The sequence below is a fragment of the Oxyura jamaicensis genome, chromosome 14, assembly GCF_011077185.1.
Source record: "Oxyura jamaicensis isolate SHBP4307 breed ruddy duck chromosome 14, BPBGC_Ojam_1.0, whole genome shotgun sequence".
Classification (NCBI taxonomy): Eukaryota; Metazoa; Chordata; class Aves; order Anseriformes; family Anatidae; genus Oxyura; species Oxyura jamaicensis.
In genome coordinates, this window is record NC_048906.1 from 8,413,080 (window position 1) to 8,435,419 (window position 22,340).

At 38.5% G+C, this 22,340-nt stretch overlaps 2 protein-coding genes across 9 annotated transcripts in view; one reads left to right on the plus strand and one right to left on the minus strand.

The window, feature by feature from the left end:
- Positions 1-5,977, plus strand: part of GPRC5B (G protein-coupled receptor class C group 5 member B) — a 16,527-nt gene extending 10,550 nt beyond the window's left edge. For all 3 annotated transcript variants that reach the window (XM_035339190.1, XM_035339189.1, XM_035339191.1), the window contains exons 3-4: positions 947-1,059; positions 2,409-5,977. In XM_035339190.1, coding sequence (XP_035195081.1) covers positions 947-1,059; positions 2,409-2,453 — 158 coding nt within the window. In that variant the 3' untranslated portion in view covers positions 2,454-5,977. The remainder of the gene's footprint in view (positions 1-946; positions 1,060-2,408) is intronic.
- IQCK (IQ motif containing K) overlaps positions 1-22,340 on the minus strand; it is a 183,673-nt gene that overhangs the window by 132,780 nt on the left and 28,553 nt on the right. Inside the window, exon 8 of one of the 6 annotated variants that reach the window (XM_035339202.1) lies at positions 14,867-15,278. The exons of the other annotated variants lie outside the window; for them this stretch is intronic. Coding sequence (XP_035195093.1) covers positions 15,247-15,278 — 32 coding nt within the window. The 3' untranslated portion in view covers positions 14,867-15,246. Of the gene's footprint in view, positions 1-14,866; positions 15,279-22,340 lie in introns of those variants that run through there. 6 annotated transcript variants of the gene reach the window in all.

Genomic DNA, 22,340 nt, shown 5'->3' on the forward strand with positions numbered 1-22,340 from the left:
TCAATTAAATCTCAGAGAAATTCTTGCCCCAGGTGCCAGATCCAGGCATGTTTCTATTTACCAGCTGACAGATGAGTATTGCCCGCTGTAACCGCTCAAGCAGCGTGTATAAATGAGCTCTGTTCCCTGGCCACATCTGAATTCAGTGAAGCCATTATTTACCCCTGAAGTAAAATAGAGTATGTGTGTGCCAATCCCCGGACTGGTTTAGAGGGAAAGAAGCACATCCCTAACTACGCATCACTCATTCAGAATATACATCTTGAATCCAAACTTGAGCTGCAATTAATGGAAACACTAATGTAGGTCTGCTATAAACATTCAGAAGGACAGTCAGCATCTCTCTTGCCTCAGTTAATTGCCATGTTTAAGCTATTTGAAAGCAATATTTGCTTCATATTTCTAGTTCCACAGAGTAAATATAATCTGAAACATCTGGAAAATCCTTATGTGCTCGTCATGCTGAAGTAATGCTCATGGGGACTGTGAGCATGCTTGCTGGCTCACAGAATGTTTTGGATCTTTGTCCTCTGAGTTTGATAGAAAGCAAAGGGTAATATCATTTTACTTAACCCCACAGTATCCAGACTGATAGAGGAAGTATTTTGCAGAAAGCATGGTGCAAGGTGCATCACAGGTTTGCTGACTGAAGACATTAAACACCTGGTGAAATGAGACTAAGCAGTTTGACAAACTTTTCCCATTCCATGGCAAACAGTTAATTTTAAGTAAAACTTTTTTTTTTTTTTTTTCCTGCAATCCATCCCCAGTTCTGTACAAAAACTTGCTGTTCAAAAGCAATGTGAAAACTGGTATGGCAGCATAGAAGTTAAAAGCAATGGCACAGTTCCCAGTAACTAAACTGGAAGATGAAACTTTTATGATTTCAAAGGAGATGTGCAGCTCTGACCGGGTTCTAAGAACAATCTCTCTTTTCTAAACACAGCGCTAAGGACGGCAGGATTTCGAAACGGCAGTTTGGGAAGCCGACCTAGTGCTCCCTTTAGAAGCAATGTTTATCAGCCAACTGAGATGGCAGTTGTGCTAAATGGTGGGACTGTAAGTATCAAAATGTGATGATTTAAGAAATCTTTGCTTTGTACTGATACATATGCAACTGCTACTAATTGAAAAGCCTTCTGCATTTAGCTTATTCATAGCAGGGTGAAAGCTATAAATGAAAATTCAGGGAGCAAGTATGCATGTAATGCTCCCCTTCCCCTCTAGAAAAGATGTAATTACAAAGTATTTTGCATTTCTTTACTTAGCCATTCACATTTTGCATTGTAGCTTGGGTGAACCAAGTTCTTTGGTGACTCTAAATGACCCTGTTGAACTATGCTTGTGTTAAGTTTGTTAACTAGTAAGTGACACAATTTCCTACCTGATTTTATTTTCAAGATTTTGTGAGTCACACAAGTGTTTCAAGCCAGTACTTTACTTTAAATTACAATCATTATTGCAGATAATGGTGGTCTCTCACCTCTCTTTGTAAGTTACATATGTATGTATCTCTGTCAAAGAGATTCATAAAAGAGGAGTATAGAATATTTTAATGATAACATAGATTTTTCTCTCTTAGGCAATAGTTTGGCATGCTGTTATTTGATAGACCTGTTTTTTGCAGCCTTGCAGTTGTAAGAATGGCTTAGCGATCTGATGCCAAACAGGCTTTCTAAATGTTTTTCGCATGATGTTTAATTTGCAGTTGAGAAATTGCATATAGTAGGCATAATGTTGAAAAATAATTTTCATCCCCATGTTTTTTCACGCATACCAACATGCTTGTTAAAAGTTTACCCATAAACCTGTTTATACTCATATGAGTTGGGTTTTTTTTATTTTGAATCATGAGCTGATTCCATAACTCAGCCTCAACATTTAAAGCCAAAGAATGCAATCTGATTGCAGGTCTCCTCTTTTGTTTCTAAGTACAGTTTTGTTTGGGTTTAGTAAGCAAGGGAGACTAGGTATGAGGATTCTGCAGTGTGAGTAATACAGTGGGAAACATACTGACTTGAATAAAAGAGGCTTGTGTTTTGCTGTCAGTAATGAATAGTTTCCTTTCGATACTCGGATTTATCTGTTCCAGTATCTTCTGATACCAGAATATGCAGCTCAAGAAAAAGGCAGTTTAAGGATGATAAGATGCTAGAGAGTTTGTTTTGTTCCAAGGTGGATACAAAGCTTACTGGAGAGCACTAGACAGCAAAATGAGAGAGAAATGCATATATAGTCATGGCTTTTACAGAGAAGTAAATGCACTGTATGGGTTGAACATGAGTTTCATTGCATCACTTTGCTCTGGAAATACTGGCTCTAAAGCTGACGTGTACATGTAGCATGGTAACACTGATGTCTGAACACACTAGATCTCTCAGTTATGGGTTTATTATCCTTATTTGCAGATACCAACTGCTCCGCCAAGTTACACTGGACGACACCTCTGGTGAAAGGCTGTAGGCTGTAGAGAATAAGAATCCTTGTTGCAGATTTTGTTCCCTGGCAGTGTGTCTTTGAGGGAGGAATCCATAGCAGTACCAGAACAAAGCAACAGAACATCCAGGAGCTTGCGAAATCCTACAGAGGATTTTGTGTAAATGTGAACACCACTGAACTGATAAACTAATTGCAAAAACAAAATTGTAAGCCTGAAGCTGAATCTGATTTAAAATAGAAGTAGGCACACTTCAAAATGAAAGAGAGGGATATTGTATTCTGAAATGTAAGATATTCTCTTGTCTGTAACTAGTGTGCGAGGCAAGCCTGACTTTGGTTGCCAGCTGCTTGCAAAATACCATCCTTTCACCTAAACTTAATTCACGTTGCCACAAAAGATTGCCACTACAGTGTGAAAACATACAGGATTTCTTTCATTTTGCTCCTTTTACCTTCATTTCCAATGTCATTAAAAGTACCTTGTTTGCTTCATTATCTAGCTGTACTGTAACATCATGTAGCATGTGCAGTCAAGCATTGTCATTCTGTGGCAACTCAATTACCATTACACTGTAGGTTGATATTCTTCTCTTTAAAAAAACTGTGTATGAAAGCAGTTCTGGAGAGACAAAAGGTCTGAGCACAGTTTATGGGAGTTATGGAGCTTCTTGAGGCAGAGAAGTGTAGGTCCAGCATAGTCAGCTCTCTCCAGAAGCCTGGAATCGGATTCCCTCTTATTCCTCAACCCCAGGTGCGAGCAGAGACATGCGCATTGTCACTTCTCCTACAGAAGAAGCCATGAAAGGAAACTTTGGAGGGATATGCTTTTGCAAAGACTTAGCTGGGGAGAGAATGTGACTTGCATTTGCCAGAAGTACGTTCGTTGTGATGGTGGATGATGGGCGACACACCGCATGACACAAGCCGGCCTGGGCTGGTAGGCTGATACCGTCGAGCAGGAATTCGGTGGCAGCTGAAAAGTACTGATCACCTGTCAGGAGAAACTCAGCAGCATATAGGGTCAAGGCCTCTGTTTCTAATCCTTGTTCATATGAGTAGTCCCATTGACTGCAGTTGTTTGTGCATTTAAATGTGGTTGTGCGTTATAGTGCCTAGCGGGTAGAATCTCCTTTCTGGAGGTGGTTTGTTGTTGTTTTTGTTTTTTAAGGTGGTTTCTTCCCTCGTCCTCCCCCCACCTCCACTTTTTTGAGTTGATATAAGGCAGACTTTCTCAAAGCTTTTTGTTTTCTCCAGGTTATTTGAAAGGTTCCCATTGCCCATTGTTTGTGCCATGGTTTTCATTATGTTTAAGCAATCATTCCTTTATTTAACATTTAATACATATCAGACATTGAAAACATCACTGTATCTTCACTGTTTGGCCAATGTTAATCTTAGCTTTCCTCGATACTAAATGCAAATTGTTTTTACTTGAGGGCATAGGAAACATATAACAAATAAACTTTGCATATGCTATAATAAAAATATATATTTTCAAACTAAAAAATATAATGTACAAATAACCGAATAGCTTAGTAGCTTCACAGAAAGAAGTTACTTGCTGTATACTGCAAAAGAAATGAGCATTTTATTTTTCAAGAGTCTTCCTGATTCTCCATGTACCTCCATTTCTACTGAATTAGGAACCTAGTCCTGCAGACTTGTACTCCCACAAGCAGTCTGGGTCTACATACAGGTACAGAGGCTGCAAGACCAGTCCCTAAGTGTTGCACACAGATATATATGTGTATATATATATATATGAAAAAATATATATTGCCATTCTTGCCATGATCATCTTATAGTATTTTATTTCACAGCCCTTCTCCTCCAGACGCAATGGTTTTCTGTCATGCATGAATAAAGGAGCATGTTAGCTCCATGTCAGATATTCCCCCCTGCCCTTCCCTCCTTGAGGCAAAGGAAGCATGTACTCGTTGTAGGGATTGCTTATTTTATTTTCTAAGTAACTAGGTGGCCTAGGTAACCAAGTAGGGTAGGGGTGGATATTGCATGCTATCCAGTGACTTAGAAATACATTTTGCTTGTTAAAAGCAAAGCTTTGATCAAATGAGGTAACCTTTATGATAGCAATAGTTACCCAGAAGTTGCATTATTTGGAAGAATATAAAACCCCTTATCATTACTTGCCTGCAGAGTTTTGTTTAAAAAAAAATAATCAGAAAACTACTGTAAAACCATATAAGATGACCATGGCATAAATGGTAGGCCAGCTTTCTTTTAAAAGGTTTATCATGCTACAGCTCAGATTTATGAACTATAATGCACATTTTACAGACCTTGGACAAAAACTCTACGAAATATAGTTCTCTTAAGAAATAGTGTTTTTTTTTTTTTTTCTTTTTCTAGATGTGACTGAATTGATAAATAGAGTTCCCAATCCTGCTCACAACAAAGCTGATTGGAATTTAAGGCCTTATACAAAAATATGGCCAGATCCTACAATCTGCTACTCCCATGACTACTGTCCTTGGTTGGTCGTGTGAACTATTCACACCATTGCAAAGTAGCAGGATTGGGCTTAATTTGTGGTGAAGGTGTGGCAATAGAATAGGAGGGTCTTTACTTTCCAATTTTGTACAGTTAGTAATAAGCAATTTTTTGTAAGTCATTAGTTTGTTATGTAAAATGCCCCAAATAAAAATGTAATTGAAGAAAGGCACCTTTATGTTAACTTATATTTCTGTTACAGTAAACACATTGTTTACTTTTGCCTTTTATGAGTTATTTAGAATGTAGAGCATCTGTGAACAACCTAAGTGTAAGCACAAGCCTTTCACTGTTCAGTTAATTTTCATTAGCTTTTACACTATAAAAGCTACTGTGTTGTCCCTTGATGGTATGTGCTCGTGGTGTTTCCATACAGAAATTGTAAAGCATCTGAAAAAATTGTTACCAAAACAAGATTTATACTGGTCAATGGCTAGAAAAAGAGTCCAAAGCCATACTTCACAGGTCCTGTCTTGTTTTCAGAGGAGCTGAGGGTGTTTGACACTTGCCAGAAAATATGCAGCATCTTCAGAATAGCAGTCCCAGTACATGCTCTTGTTTCTACAAATAAGGTACACAAACTGTAGAAGTAGATGTTTCTGTTTTTAGTGTAAACACAGGCATCTTGGTTGGCTTTGGAGCTTGATGCCTTGGGCCTAACCAAAGGCAATGCAAAAGGGAGCACTGTAGCTTTTATAATAAAACAATTGGACTATTCTACCAACTTACAGGATTACAAAGCAGGTGCTTTTTATTAATTGATGAGAGCTAAAGCTCATTTTTGATAGATAATATATTTATTAAATGTATTAATGTGTGTTTTATAACGTACCTTTTTTTCCGCTGATTGTTGCATACTGGTATCTTATTAAGTACATCTTTAAAGGATTTTCAAGACAATCAATGTGTACCATGATGACTGTACATAAATATACAAAACTACAAAGGTTGTAAAGCATGGGCAAATGTTTTATTTTCAAAATGCTGTTCTTAACGAGAATAAAGGCTTTACTATTTACTTACAAAACTTGTGCTAGCTTGGTGTTAAAATAAAATCCACCTATTTTTTTTCTGCAATATGAGCAAAGCTGAAATGAAGGAAAATGTCTCCTAAAGGTTAGGGCAAGGTTCCTCTACCTTGGTCACATTCCCATGCTTGCCCCTAGCTCTGGCACCTATCACACCCTCTGTGAGCCAGGCAAGGAGCTGAGCAGACAAGCTCCTAACACTGCAACTAATTTTGATTCTTCCAGTTGGCTCAGCAGTTTGCTGTGTTTGTGGAGGGGGGCAGGACCACACAGCTATGGTTGAAGAACACAGAACTGTGGCAACCCTGATGTTTTATCAGAGTTCTTCAACAAAGGTTTTGTTTTCCTGATCTGGTAAAACACCAGCATCATGAAGCAGGGAAAAAAAAAGAAAAAGGAGAGGGGGTGTACTGGTATAATGGTGCAGATGAAGTCTGCCGAAGTGATGGAATAAATTCATGTTGAACCACAGCAACACTACCTGGTATCCACGTTTTATTATGCTTTTCTTGAAATCGACCAGGCCAGTGTTGGACTTGTATGGAATTAGTAAGAGAACTGCAAGTATCTTCTCGAACTGTGAAATTTTAAAGGCCAAAGTAGGGCTTTACTTGACAAGACTGAATTAAAAAATAATGAGGGAACCTTAGCAAGGGGCCCAATCCACTTTTTATTCTGCTTGCTCCTTATGTAAGTTAAGTACACATGCAAGATCATTGAAGATGCTGTCCCTGTGATCTTCATTTTACACTTTCTCAGCACATGTGCTAAGTGATAACAAAAGGCCCTTTGAGTTTTCCTGAGAAATGTAGAGCAACCCTAGCTTTCCTTGCCTTCAGTTGGAATTCCAGAAACAGAGTGTTTCTGGAAATGCGACTGTTATGAGCAGAGCCTGAATTTGCACAAATTGTCGCAGCTCTGCAGAAGTCAGTAAAACTGCTCCAGTTTATGCTAACTAGAGAGCCCATTTATTTCATCCAGAGTTTTATGTCTATCAGAAAAGATTTTATGTGAGCATTCAGAAACACAAATAAACATGGACACAGAATTTGGCTAAATGTGCACAATTCCATCTGTTTCAACAAAATTTTGCTCATATTAAAACAGAATTTCATCTTGGCATGCTGGGCCTTTATGTAATCTCCCTTTGATTTACAACAACTCACATGTCAAAGTAAAACTGTAATGCTAATGTGTTTCTAAATCAGTACCACACAATTTAAGCCATGTTTTGTGATACTGGTGAGAAAACTAAAACTGAAATAGTCAATTGCTTTTGTGTACATCTAACTCTTGCAATTTGCTTCCCACTGCAACCATACAAAATAAAACTTTAAATACTTAGCTTTCTAAAACATCCACAGAAATGAGAAAGTAGGTATCCATACTTCCCCAGCAAATACTCTGCTGTTCAATACAAGGGAGAAAAATCCCCCCACCCAACCCAAAAGACACTTTTTCTATGCATGGCATTTTTTCTTTTAAGACAACTTCAGCCCTCGGATACTGGTACACAGTTCTCAGTGCCAGCTGTGGGAGTTGGGCATGTGTAGCTGAGGGCAGAGTTGTTTGCGAGGAAGAAATCACTGGATTGTTAAAAAATAAAAATGAGAGCAGCTCTTTGAGTTTCTTGCTTTGAAGAATTTTCACTTAAAGTCAATGATGAGTCATACGGTTCACCTAGTTTGTAAATATATTTTTGCCATTAAGGACAACAAGCAAGGTCAATAAAGAACAGTTTTTCTATGTCTCAGTGGAAAGAAGAATGTTATCCATGTGATTGCAAAGGGTCTGCCAAATGGGAAAAATCAGTCAAACAAAGAGCACAGGGTTGCTTGCTGGAGTAAACAATTCTAAATGAACAAAAGCTCTACATAAAAGTAAAATGTCCCACCCCCTTAGTGAAAGCTGTTTTCAAAGCTCTGTATTCTTTCAGAGTGCTGTAATACAGATTAACCTAATGTTTTTCTTCTGCTGATACAACAGTCTGGTTCCTCAGTCTACTTCTATGACAGAGCCTTCAGCTGTCATATTCTGTTCTTAATAGCTTAATATTTTACAAATCGCTTTTTAACTTTTAAATATATATAAAAAAATGTTTATTCAGAAGATACATCTGTACTGTACATCAGGCAAATTTGGGGGGAATATTTATAATCATTATGTTAAAGGGAAAGAAAGCCAAACAAGCCAAAAAAAATCCCTTTTTTACATACAGTTTTAGGAGAGCTTAGTTATTCTTCTGAGGTGTGCAACTGTAAACAGCAAACAAAGCCCTCTTGGTACATACCCAGAATATTGGGCTGCAACACGCAAATGTGCTAATTTGAGGTGCTCAGAATGCTACCAACCTGGAAGATCTCTGCTAGTAGAAAACATACTGGAAAGGGGATGTATGATGAGGAGGAAGCACAGACAATGCCTTAGCAACCCCAAATATGACCACGGCGGCAGGATATCTAATTATCTAACCTTTCCTGGCACGAGGAGGCCTTTGCAAGTATTTCATAAAAATGCAACAAGTTCAGACACCCCCAGGCTCACACATGCTGTTCTGTATTAAAATGAGCAGGTGTTTTAGGGAGCTTCTAGCTTTAGTCAGGGGCATCCATGTCTTATCATAACCTGTGTTACTTAAGCATAACAATTCTGAATCACATCATACTGAACAGGAAGCACAGGTTGTCAGCATGAATCTGGATTGCAGACAGTTATTTAAATAGCTTTCGACATATACTTGCTTCCTATGCAGACATAAAAGATGACCTCAGGATTCAGAAAGGCTGGAAAGACAGGGAAAAAGGCTGCCTGGCTAAGTCCTTTCACTAGAAATTTCCATTGGAAAAATGTATTTTTCAGGTTGTGACACCTCACACTGAACTAACTTGCTCTGATATTTTTAAAGATCTTTGGTTGGCAGATCAGCAGAGCTCCCGTGGAGTTTAGAACAATTTACATTAGCTGATAATCCAACACATTTTTTCGGACAACACGTATCTGGAGGCAGTGAATATTGTAAATACCAATACAAACAACAAGCTTACCACCGTGCTACTCATATGCTGAATTTTAACCACTTAAGTCTTGGGAGTCCTGCCATTCGTTCAGCAGGAGCAAGAGAGAGACCCATTTCTATTTTCAATTGCCTTAAAAACATACTAAAGTTGAGCAGCGCAGTTCCTGTTACATCCCTCTCCCTCCTTAGTCACGGTGCAGTTCTGCTAGCAGATTACTGCCGCTGCAGTGGCATGGTCCTGCTGCAATGGGGACAGCCTCTCTTTAGATTTCCTGCAGGCTGGGGAAAGGCGTATGGACATAGCTGGGCAGAACAAACTGCCTGAGGATGCCAGCTATGCAGGGCAGTGCCAAGAAAACCATTCTCACTGGAGGCTGGATTCAGCTCCGAAAAGTACACACACCTTATCTCCCAAGCTGTTTGGGTAACGGAATGCATGAAAAAGATCTACAGGGAATGCCTGATCATTCATTATGCATTCATTGGGTGTAAGGTAAGACATCAATAGAAGTATAACACGAGAATGGGAGGCATTTTTACAAGATTTCATATTGTTTTGAAACATCAACTCCTGTTTCAAGACCCAAGACTGAAACCTTTAGGTGCTATGACAGTAATTAAAAAAAAAAAAAAAAAAAAAAAAAAGGAAAGAAAAAAAAGAAAAGCCCAAGCAAGAAAAAGGAGACAACTTTTCAGGTGATTGTCTACAATCACTATTCAGGATGTGACACAAACAGTATAAATGTGCAACAACATAAGGCAAACAGTCTTTCCCACATCATCTAATGCATTTATAACAGTCTCATAGCTTCTTGGAGATTTACTCGTGATGCTCACTTTTGAAATTGACAAATAATATTGGGCATCTCACTTATTTCCAATGTTATGGTTTCTATCTGCACAGGTCATAAGGTTTCTGCTGTCAGGACAGTTGAAGTTGGTGGTGGTACACTGCAGTCACATTACTGATTTCAACAATTCTTATTTTAAAATGCAGCGTTAATCTGATTAAACCCCACTTTAGTCACACGCGTCTTCTAAATCACACAACACTTCAACCCATCACTACAATAAGAAGCACTAATGAAGATTGTGCTTAATTTCCTTGGAAGTGAGGTGAGGGTCTCTCCAAGCAGAACTGTTATCTGTTATATTTTTGACTTGCTGTTCCTGCTGTAATAAAGTCATCTGTTAGTCTGTTTGCCACCTTCCTTGGAAATGCAGCTCATTTAGCACAGTTTATTGTATACGTGTTGCAATGTTGAGGCACAGATGACGGCTAAAAGAAGCACTGGCATTGAATGTATTTGGATTTACAGTTTGAGGCAACTCCTCAGAATAGGATTTTCAAAAATCTGTGAAACTCCTGCTAGTCATTTGAGGATTGCCTGCTTAAGTCTTTGTCCTTTTTATCTATGCATTAATTTCAAGCATCTTTACCATCCATTTTCGGTAACAGAGGCAACTTTCCCTCCTAAATGCACAAAAACAGAATCAGGACTGATGTTCTGGTTTAAGACTTGGCTCTTTCAGCCTAACAGTGAAGAAACTCTGACCTACTTTACACACTACTGTGTAATGCGACTGGTTTGTGACAGTAGCTTAGGAAAGGTTTATACACCCACACTCTTGATTTTGTTTAAATCGTAAGAACCGAGAATTACATTTAGTAATTTAAACAAGTGAAAACAGTAGTGAAAAATACCACAGACTCAGACTGTAAGAAGATGAAAATCCATAAAAGAAAATCTATTGCAATAACTTATTAGCAAGGGCTTAGAGTAAAATATATATATAGAAAGGAGTTTCACCCCAGCCTCCCAATGAAATGCCAAAGAAGCCTGAACATGAAATCGGAGCTGCCAGCAATCTCTCTGAAATAAAACCTGACTTTTAAAGAGACAGCTCTTTATAAAGTGTGTATAATTTTAGCCTCTTACTCCTGGAAGTTAACATGCAAGCAATTATTAGTGAAACCTTCCACTTCAGTCACTAGCAATAGCAAAGTGATATATTGCATACGAGATATATTTTAAAAAATAAAATAAACTGAAACGTATGCCCACAGACATACCTGCTCCTCCTGAACCTTAAATAGAACCACCAGATCACTCATCAGATGATGCTTTTGTAAAAAGGACACACAAAAGTGATAGGACAAACCTAATTCTCCAAAGCAACAACAGAGTTTGTAAAATATTTAACCTTCCCGTAATGACATTTGCTGCAAATCCACGTATGAGGCAGCACCAAGTCTGAAATGAAAGCAGCGGAGGGCAGGTGATGCCAGAGCAGCCCACCAAGCTCTTAGCTTGCTTCCTGGTGACAGGTCTGCCCAAGATTTTTCCAAAATATCAGGCACATGCAGTCATGCTGGCAGCATTTATTTCCTTCAGAGAACAAACAACGTCAGGGAATTTGTTTATTCCATGAGGATCAAATTAGGGAAGTGTAAGCTGACAAACAGGAGACCCCCAAACACCAACAACCAGCAATGGAGATGAGAAAAAGGGCTGAAAGATGTCCAGCAGTATTTGTGTATGTAATGCTACAAAGAGAGGCTGGGAGAGCTGGGGACGTTCAGCCTGCAGAAGAGAAGGCTCCGAGTGACCTCATTGCAGCCTTTCAGTACTTAAAGCGCTTATAAAGAAGATGGAGAGCAACTTTTTATTTGGGCAGACAGTGATAGATCAAGGGGAATAGTTTTAAACTAAAAGAAGGGAGATTTAGATTCGAGGTTGGGAGGAAATTCTTCACTCTGAGGATTGTGAGGCACTGGCATAGGCTGCCCAGAGAGGCTGTGGATGCCCCATCCCTGGGGGTGCTGGAGGCCAGGCTGGAAGGGGGTGGCAGAGGGGTGGAACTGGATGGGCTTTAATGTCCCTTCTAACCCAGCCATTCTGTGGTTCTGTGAATACACAATGCTTTCCTAATATTTGGACAGAAAAGTTCAGAATTCGTTATTCCAAATTTTTATATTCGTTAAATATCTGGGTGGCATTTTTACAGTTCAAGGTGTACAAAGAGGAAAGCACTGACATCCATTAAACTACATGAACGACTGAGATGGACACCTGAGTCTAGGAGGGACCAAACGGCGCAGAATTAGATATACTGGGGACTGTATTGCTAAGGACTGCCCAACTGTCCTCTAAAACACTCTGTGACCTGCGATTCGTTTAAAGAAAGCCCCAGAAATACAACAGGTTAAGCAAGAAGATGCAGGACTCAGAGAAAAGCCCAGAAGGAAGGCAACCAGCACATCTTCAGCAGCAACCGATCAATGCGGGTTTTGCAAGTAAATAGCTGAGATCAAAAAAGAGTCATGAAAATGGAAAGAAGCTGACAAGAAGCAGACAGAAATAATTCCAGAGTGCCAAGCCCCCAGCAACAAGCATTTGGGGAATTACAGGCAGAAGCCATTTGGGGCAGAAAACTAGAATGCCAGATTTGCTGGGCAGCTTCACAAATGCTGCACTTACACCCATGAATCCCTCTTCTTTCGGAGGCATTTCCTACGTGGAAAACATGGTAAGTTCTGTAAAGTCCCTGTCTGAGGCATTACCTACACGGTAAGTTCTGTAAAGTCACTAAACATAAACTCTCATAGACTAAAACAAGTAATTAGGTTAAATTTTAAAAAGTTACATTGAAAAAGACGTGAGTAATACAAAGGGAAGCTTGGGGCAAGCAGCTTGCATGTTCTGCAATCCGTCATCTGCTTCTTACTGATCTGCGAGTCCTATTTTAAGACTCCATTTGGTTTGTGGTCCTTCTTCCCGTCTCTCTCTCCCCCCCCCCCCCCCTTTTTTTTTCTCAACCAAAAGAGTCTCAAGTCTAGCTTTGCTGCAGGAATATTCGGAGGTTTTACTTCTTACTCAATGACACCCTTTTCTTCAGCCTTTTAATACATCTCATAGTTAGAAACAGAAATTTGCATACTTGAATACAACTCCCCCTGAATTTTCAGTAAAAATATGGCATTTTTTTCACTACTATCTTGAAAAATGTTGGAAAAATAATAATAAAAAAAACTGCAAAGCCCGTGAAGAATTTCTCCTCTCCTTTAAAACAGAAAAACAATCAAATGAAATGTATTTCTATAATCACAGAACAAGCACCAAATTGCAATAGTCTTTTTTTCCATTACAAATCATTATTAAAAACTGCAGTGATGGGTAAAAGCACAATTATGGCACTGGAGGATTAGTTCAGACTTGTGCTGGCTGATAACTGTTGTGCCTGTGTAAGCTCAGTTCAGAAGATCACATATTTTGCAGCTTATCTAAATTGCCATCTTCATTTTTTTCTTTTCCAAACATTCCCACTGTAGTTTCAGAAATTAAATGTTCCTGTAATCTTTGTAACTTTTCAGAGATGTCTGAGTCCGGGGTGTGGACCAATAAAGCAGAATCTACATCATGAGTCTTATGACTTTTATCACTACATTCTCAGCTGTTAGTGCCAAGATTAAACTTTCAGAAACATCCCAAGCATCTTGAATTAGGCTTGATGAAAAACATCACATAGTCACTGCTTTGTTCCTGGATTTTCTTTCATTTTTTAAAAAGAAATTGTAATGTCTTTTGTGTCACTGAAAGCTTAAATGTCTACTTTTATTTCAAAAGCAAGAACATGTATGAATCCATTTAAAGTCATTTTGAATATAGCACCTTAAAAGTGTAAAACCATGGAGTATGGGCAGGTCCCCACTTACAAGAGCTCCATAATGAGATGAATTAGAGAATTGCAGCTAAAGGAGGGCAGATGAAATTAGAAAAAAATCACTTTAATATCACCCAAAAACATGAGTAAATTTCAACCACCTTTGATCAAAGCTGAAAAAAAATATGAAAGGAAGAGACTGTCAAATAAAAATGATTAATTCCTTACATTTTATGGAGCTGAATTTTCATAAACCACAGAGGTACAGTTTTCAAGAGATCCATTAGCTACTCAGACTGCCTCTTAACGCTAATTCAACATTACCACCTTCAGTACACTTAAAAATATATTTTTAAACCCTAGAATAAGATGCTCCATTTGCATATAACCCCTTTTCAGTATTTTTTTTGGGGAAACTACTCAGTCTGCAAACATGCAAGTAACTGTAACTTCTTTTATGGCCTCATTAGTAAGCATCTATTAGAGCACATAGCTATATTCACAGGATTGTTTATTAAATGAATTCCAAGAAGTTTCATTATGTAAACTTTTTTTTTTTTTCTTGGCACAAATTTTAATATTTTTCCCTCCCTCAATTCTGTTGTGATACGACATCATTATATAGTGCAATACGATCATGATACAGCCATCCTTCAAAACTATGCAAACTAGACTTCCTCCGTTTGACTTGACTTGGTAAGCCCATTCAATTTTCAAATCCTACTTCATAATTCAGGTGGAGACACATTACAGCTGTAGGAGTGACTGCATTTCCTTGCTTCTTGACAGTGTGCATCTGTTCCTGCTCCAGCACAAGATGTGCTCCTAAATTATGCAGCCTATTCTCCCTTTTATCTGCAGCCTCATTCATGTTTTCAAGGATTTTCCAATGACAGAACACCTTCATTTTGAGTTCTTCAGCAGGTTGCTGGTTGCATCTTCCCAAGGGAAAAGTCTTTGTTTGCAAGCTCTCAGTATAGGTAAGTAATAACTTCTACTGCTAAAGGAGAAATACAGCTTGGAAATCAAATGGTGCGTAAAGGAATATTCCCTCCTGTATCTGGAAATCAACTCTCCCCAGCTGTGAAGATTATTTTGTTTCTCAGTTTGGTTTAAGTAGATTTTCCACACACTGTGTACATTCAGTGCACCTTGCAAAGCCAAGACTGCAGTTGACCTCTAAGAACTGGTAGCTAATAGGGTTGCAAATTTTTTTGTTTTTAACATAAAACCAGGAATGTTTATTTCTTCTACTATTCCTCCTAAGAACAATGCTTTTTAAACATAAACATTTACTAATTTTGCCCAGGTAAGAAGGCGAAGAAGAAAGGAAAGCCCTTAGGAAGAAAAATAGCAGAAAGAACTAGACTGTGTGTGTAAAGAACTGATTTTTTCAACAGCACACCAGCAGAGAGAAATAACTGTTGTAGCAGTCTGTCTTTCACTTAGGCAATGCATTAAGATTTAGGTATTTTCAAAAACAAAAGCCAAGTATTTTCAACTTCCTTTCATTGTACAACACATACGTTTTCATTTCCAGCAGTGTCTCATCAGTACTGCATCTGCAGAAGGTACTGCTCAGCATCACTATGGCAATACTATGGCATAGGGTTCATCCACTGCATGGAGGCACAGATCTGATCAATCAGGCCATTAACCAAAGACCTATTTCTTTTTGAAAGCACTAAAGCAAAACCACATCTGGAGCTATGCGGGATACCAGTTAGAAAGCAAGAAAATGCAGCAAATTATGTCCAGCTGGAAATGGGTGTTTTAGGCTGCAGGTATTGACAAAATTAATATGGGCAGCCCTAAATAAATGCAAGTTGGGAAAAGAAGCTCTCCTAAACAAACAATCTAATGGTAGATCAGCAGCCTCATGGAAGCAAAAGCAGTCCTTCCTATGGTGTTTGCTGCTGTCACATCCTGCCAAGTACGATCCCAGACAACAGGCTGGTAAATGAAGCAGCTATTTGAATACATTTACATTAAAGTAATATCAGCAAACTGGATTAATTAAATCAGAAAGGCCATCATCTTCAGAAAACAAACAAACAAACAAACAAACAAAACCAGAACAAGCTCTTTTACTATTCACTCATATCCTTCGGAGTTTTTTTTTTTCTTTTATTAGCAGTATTTTATGGTGAAGTGAATATTTTAAAAAACTTTTGTAAAACATTTTGGAATAAATTTATCCCATCGGTTGTGCTAAACCAGTGGGGCTATACAGAGGAGGTTTCTCTTTCTCCCTACAAGCCTAAATCTGTAAGCCACTCAACTGAGCCTTGAGTGTTATGCTTCCCTCTACATTTTCAGTCTGGAAGCAGAAACTGTTAAGAGTAAGTACTTTCACACCTTAAATATAAACCTTTTTTTGGAATGGAATTTTACAGCAGTGGAAGAGTGGAGCAAACAAAGTGCCAGCTAAGAATGTTATAGCTTTCTGATCTCAGGTAAAGGCTGAAAGAAACATACGTTTTGCTTTCCACTCAAACAAATCTAGCTGCACTATGCACTAAGAGTTCCACAGTCCTGCAGGATGATATTCATCTCCCCACTTCCTTTTCTACAGTAATTTTCATGCAAAGTTCTCACATATTATATCCCCGAACACTTCTCAAAACTATCAATAACTAGTATAGCTGATATAAGGAAAGAAGAATAAAGAGTAGCAAACTAAAAAAGAAGAAAAAAAGAAAGAAGTCTGAGAGATGCTTTTAAATGTGTTTTGAAGTGTGGGGAGAGTCGGTGGTCTATGTGAGGTTACATTACATCCTGGCCTACCGAAGCAAGCAGACATACCTCGTAGGGTATGGTTTCATGTGACACAGTAGGCACAGGACAGATTAGCTGATCTAAAAGCCAGCTGCCATCACACGTGGGCAGTTCTCCTTGCCTCTATTACTGCTGCACCATTTCCCTTACATTGGAGCTAAGGGCTGTGTCATTACAGGGCCAGTCAGCTGAGCGGGCTGACCCAGCAGAACGCTAACCCAGAGGGCTGCAGCGCAGAGCTGGGAGCAGTGCTGTGGCAGGTCAGCCAGCTGAACCAACTCACCACACCACAAACAGCCATGACTGTGAGAGCTGGGAAAAGGAAAGGACGGCAGAAATCGTGGTCAAGGAAGCACAGGTCTACCTTCTTAATGGGCATGTTGTTGGTCACCTCAGTTGCCCACTAAAAATCATAACTTGGGTCCCTACTTAAACAAACAAACAAGCAAACAACATTCAGAAAGTGTTTTGTTTGGGTTACATTCTAACAAAAACTAAAACTTCACTATTTGTTTCAATGATTAAACTCATTTTCACTTACTGAAAATGAGAAAATAAATTAAGAATGCCTTTGGGCTTTTTTTTTATTCCAGTATAATGCCTTTGGACTTTCTTGTTACAATACGTCTACATTTCTAACTTCCTTTTGATACCCTTTCTAAGCATCACACTGGCCAAGAACATACAAACATACTATTATAAAATTTTAAGCATTTGCACAAAACATATCCGTGAAATAAGGTATATGTAGCATTGTGCCGAAAGCCGCAACACAGCAGAATCTGACTGTTAGCTTGCATTTTGGCTGATATTTTCACAGAAGGTATGCTGATCTTTCTAGTAGTGTCAATAGAATCACATTACTCCTTGAGTCAGCGTTTTCTAAAAGCTATTTGGCAGCTCACCATTCATCCCCTACAGTTAGATTCAACACTATTTACAGCATCTACTAAACAGAGCTGGAGTCGTATAGAAAGTTAAGAGAGACTCCATTGTTATTCTTAATGTAAATACACTGATATATTTATTTTTAAAAAGTTCTCCTTTTTCTTTTGATCATGAATCCCATAGCTCTATTTGTGACATCTGAGTTTTCTGTAACAACAGGCGCTTTGTCCGATTTAATGCAAAGAGCTCAGTGGTTTAATTAAAGGGGAGATTTCACAGTAACTCAGTTCAACCAAATGCCTAGAAAGACAAGCTTAAAAGGTAGTTGTGTTATGCTATTCATTACTGTATGAGGGCTCAGAACGCACTTCAGTGCAAAGCCAGCTGGGTTAGATTGAATCACTGATGAAGGCAGCTTTACCCAAACTTGTTGATTTTACAGGGAAACAGGGTTTAACAATGTTAATAAACAGCAGAATAATAATAACAGAAATAAGAGCAGCTGGAGCACTAACAAAATTAATTAAGGCATTATAACTGAGATTGATAATGAAAACCCCTGGACAGTAACTTCTTTAAGTAGTACAGCTGTTTCCAGATAGCCATCTGTCTGTGCCCCCTGGCTATTTTATGTACGGATACTCTTGAATTAACTTAGCAGGGCTCAGTTAAATCATTACAGAAACAATTTCATAATATTGCAAGCTAATGTGATATAAACAATAAGAATTAGCACTGGTTTAAGAAAAAAAATGAAAAGGAGCAATTTTACAACATACTTTGAAGTGGTGGAACAGCTGTGTGTCCCATAGTCCTAAAATAATTAATCTGACAACAGGAAAGCTCTATGGGTGTGATTAAAAGGAAATTTGTTTTTCCTTCTGAAAGAATTGGTAAAGAATGCAAAGGAAATCTTATCACTGCATTACTCTCTAAAACAACCTAAGTACAGTTTATAGAAAAAATCGTTTTTTTCAGAGACAGTTCTTTGAATGAATGCAGCTGCCCAATGGCACAGGCCGCTCCCCCTGTCCCCACTTTTCTTACTCCCAACATTTTGAAGATGGCTTCACCTTATCTTCTGAAAACATACTTTGAATTTCAAAAAAGGTCTACTTGTATCTTTTTTTTTTTTTTTTTAAGATATCTACATAAAAAAAAAAAATCTTATTAAACCATAGTAAATAGGATATGAAATCCCACAAAGACTTAAATAAAAGGTTGGTCACTCTACCAAAATTTTCTTTACATATAGTTAGGTCTGCTAGAAGACACGCACTTATGTTGGATGGATTTTATTTTTCATTATTTCTGTATACTGGTACTAAATACTGTTTTATTTCATCTGCCAGCTCTAAGTTACTAAAACTATGAATTCTGCATGTAAACACCCCACATATATATACATACATACAGATGCATTTTTTTTCCTATTGTTATATACTATTTTACTCCTCTGAATGAATTATTTTCAGCTATAAAGTATCCCTTGGGCAATTGAGTGGACTGGTAAATAAAGCCTGACTTTTGTGGATTAAAATTGCAATATAATATGAATAAATGTTTGGAAAATCTATGCAGCTCTCATAACAAATTGCTATCACCAAAAAAACAAAACAAAACAAAACAAACAACAAAAAAAAACCACTTCTGTTTTCAGTATTTGTACTAGAACATATACTGCAGTGAAGAAAATTCTTCATGTTCTGAACACTTCACAGTGAAGCATTGACCAAAAAGTCCTGCATATAGCAAAGTGCAGACACAGAAAAGTGTGCCAGCTCATAACACTTTGCATTATATAATGCTGAAATAGCAAGGCAACCAAGGAGGCCATGATGCATAAAGGAAGGTTTTGAACACAATGTCTTTTGAAAAATTACTCTTCTATGACAGCTTTAACTTTTCATTTTCCTTTTTACATATTTCATTGTGTGCAAATATTCCTAGCTGATACTTAAGTGACTTTATTATTTAAAAAATTATATTGTGAGGCTTCTGCAGACCATATTCACACTTAAGCCTTCTCAGCTGAAATACAACAGGCAGGAACAGCTTTGATTGCGGTCCTTGCTGTTGGCATAGACGTGCAGAACCGTAAGGGTGTTGTCATTCACTACCATCTTTGTTAGTTCTGGGCTGCCTCTCAGAATATCTAAATACGCCCTCAAAGATATCTACTCCTATTTGTACTGGCACCAGCACTGTTACCAATGCAAGCCAGTCCTTCTTATGCTAACAACAGTGAATACTGGGAAGGAGCACTGGAAGAATGTCATGCATTTTGGAGTGTATGCAGAACACCAACTAGTTCTGCCATCAGTGTTGGACAAGTAGGTTTCTCCATTGGATACTTTCTTGTGAACTGAGGTTTTAATACACACACTATAAATCTTCCAAGATCACAATGAAAGCAGGTTTCACTAGACATATTCCATTAAATAGCAACATGCAGCTGAAGCAAGCCTGCAGGAGCTTCCATCCAGCTCATATTTTCCCTGGATATCACAAAGAATGGCTGTTTGGGCAGGAAAACACCTCCAACAGGAAACTGCTTCCCTCGCACTTGCAAACATGCAAACCACAGAACTATCCAGTGGCTGCTGCTGCTGTCACCATCTGTCAGTACAGGAAAAGCAGAACCGGAGTCAGATCTCCCTCTGTGTAGGAGCTTTGTCTAACATAAGTAAGCCAGGAGCAGTTGTCCAGGCCCTGGGCATAGCGGATGCAGTACTAGGACATGACTCTTGCAGCTGCCAACATTAAATCACCCGGTAGTACCAGCCTGTGCATGTGACTGGCAGGTAAGCACTGCAGATGACAAGTGGAGGAGGCACATAGAGGCAGCTTTTTACCAGCTTACCTTGTCCGACAGGATGACAGTTGCCACTGATACATTTCATATTATGTGATAAAATTTATTATTATGTGATTATGTAAACTTCAGAAATCCAGAGCAACAAGTTAAAACATTCACTTTACTGTCTGGAGTTTGCAAGTGGGTTTAAATACTCTTCCACTTCATACAATAGAGAAGAAATTGTGGTACAACAGCACCATGTATTAAGACATCTATTTGAAAGATGTATACTATAACTACTGTACCTTGTGTCTGTTAGAAACATCCAGTAGGAATACCTACTCACCCAGTTGTGATTACAGAAATAGTTGGTGTTTTACACAGACTTTAGACTACTTAACAGGAAATTTAACACTGAGAAACTGCAACACTACCCTGACTGGATCTCTTCATAACTAGTGCTATCCAACAGCTATGCAAGTATAACAAGGAAACAACTGGAAAGAACTTTAAGGAATTAAAGGCTTGTCAACAGGGAAGCTTGAAATCACGGAGACCTTACCCATTTATAACTTTGTGTTTGCTGGTATTATGCAAATGCAGCCCATCTGGAATTACCAGGATTTCACACAAAAAAAACTAGCATTAGTTTAAAATGTTATTAGCCCCAAGTGCCTATTACATTTATTTTATATGAAGGAAGAAAAGACATCAAACTATGGAAAGCTGAAAACAAGGCGCTACTTTGTAATTCCAGTTGTTACAACGACTGTTATTAGTGACAGATTTCCCCCTTCACCTTTAGGCAAACTTTTCTACAGAAGATTGCAAGCACAAAGGGAAATGTTTGGAACTTTCATGTCATCCTTATAAGCCTGATCTACTCATGACTGGATAGATAACCTGAATGCACAATAAAAAGTGAAAGAATAATTGCAGTGCATTAGGTTAATGACCTGACTGCTGTTAATTCCTTTGGCATTTACTGAGCATGGACTACTTTATAATTAAACTGCTTGGTAGAAAAGTTTCATTGTATCATTTATTAAAAAGCAGGACGATTTTGAAATTAGCAGTAGCCACAAAAGGTTTGATGACTAAAGTTACTGAAGAATTGCTAGACTCTAATTATATACAACAAGCCCTAATTGCTACAGCAGTGATATTAATAAGTACTCTTTATGTACGGACATCCTTACTGTAGCTTCTATAACAAAGCATACTGTGAGAATGTCAAGCACTCAATTCCAGAATACCCTATTTTGTATCCGTGCATGAATACAATAACTCCACATAATTAAGAAGAAAAATTAGCTTACATACAGAATAGTGAAAGAAATAACATTTGAATGAAGCCACAGTAGGAAAAATTCCATGTCTCAGCTTGGACTTTAAATGTCTAGAAATTGGGCATGTGGCTCAAGAAGTCTAACCAATAAAGCAGTGACAAGGCCTGGAGATGTAGTGAAGAGAAACAGCTCCAAATGCTGACCTACAAATACACAGTGCTTCAGTAAAAATGCCTAGGTCATTTGACAACATTGAGACCAAAGGCAACCTATTACAATGAAGCTGCCCAATTCCAGATTGTGCATCAGCGATTTTCTGCCTCTTGAAATCCAGAGTTGTTGATTTTTTTGGATAACTGGTATCCAACTGACCAGCTCTCAGTATTTTTAAAAACTTTCCCAGAAAACTGATTCTAAACTCCCTTACCCTACAAGAATTCAAATGTAAATCTCTTTTCCCAGTGAAGTCCCACGAAAGCCAGGCTCAGAATTAGGCCACTGACCCTTTTGTGGTCTGAGGTGAGGAGGCCTAAGACTTGCTCCTACCAATCATCTGGAGGTTCGCACTTCTTCAGTTGTGAACAGTAACCAGCTATGAGAATACCACCTCAAATTCTGCTCCATTTAACCAAGCTGTGGGCTACTGATAGGGATTATCCCTTTCTCCCCCAGCTCACTTCCTCTGTTGTGGTACATAAAGGGATCACATGGAAATGATGTTGTAGGAAACTAATACCAAAACCTCTCACTGATCCAAACCCATGGTGCACTTACACAATGGCTGAAACTGATGTAAGAGATACAGGGTGGGACACCCCTTCTGGCAGGTCAGAATGAAGGACCATACGATGGTGACTGGTGAATTTTCTCTCTCAGCAGCTCACAAGCCATAAAGCTGAATGACCTCTTCTACTGACTTGCAGTTC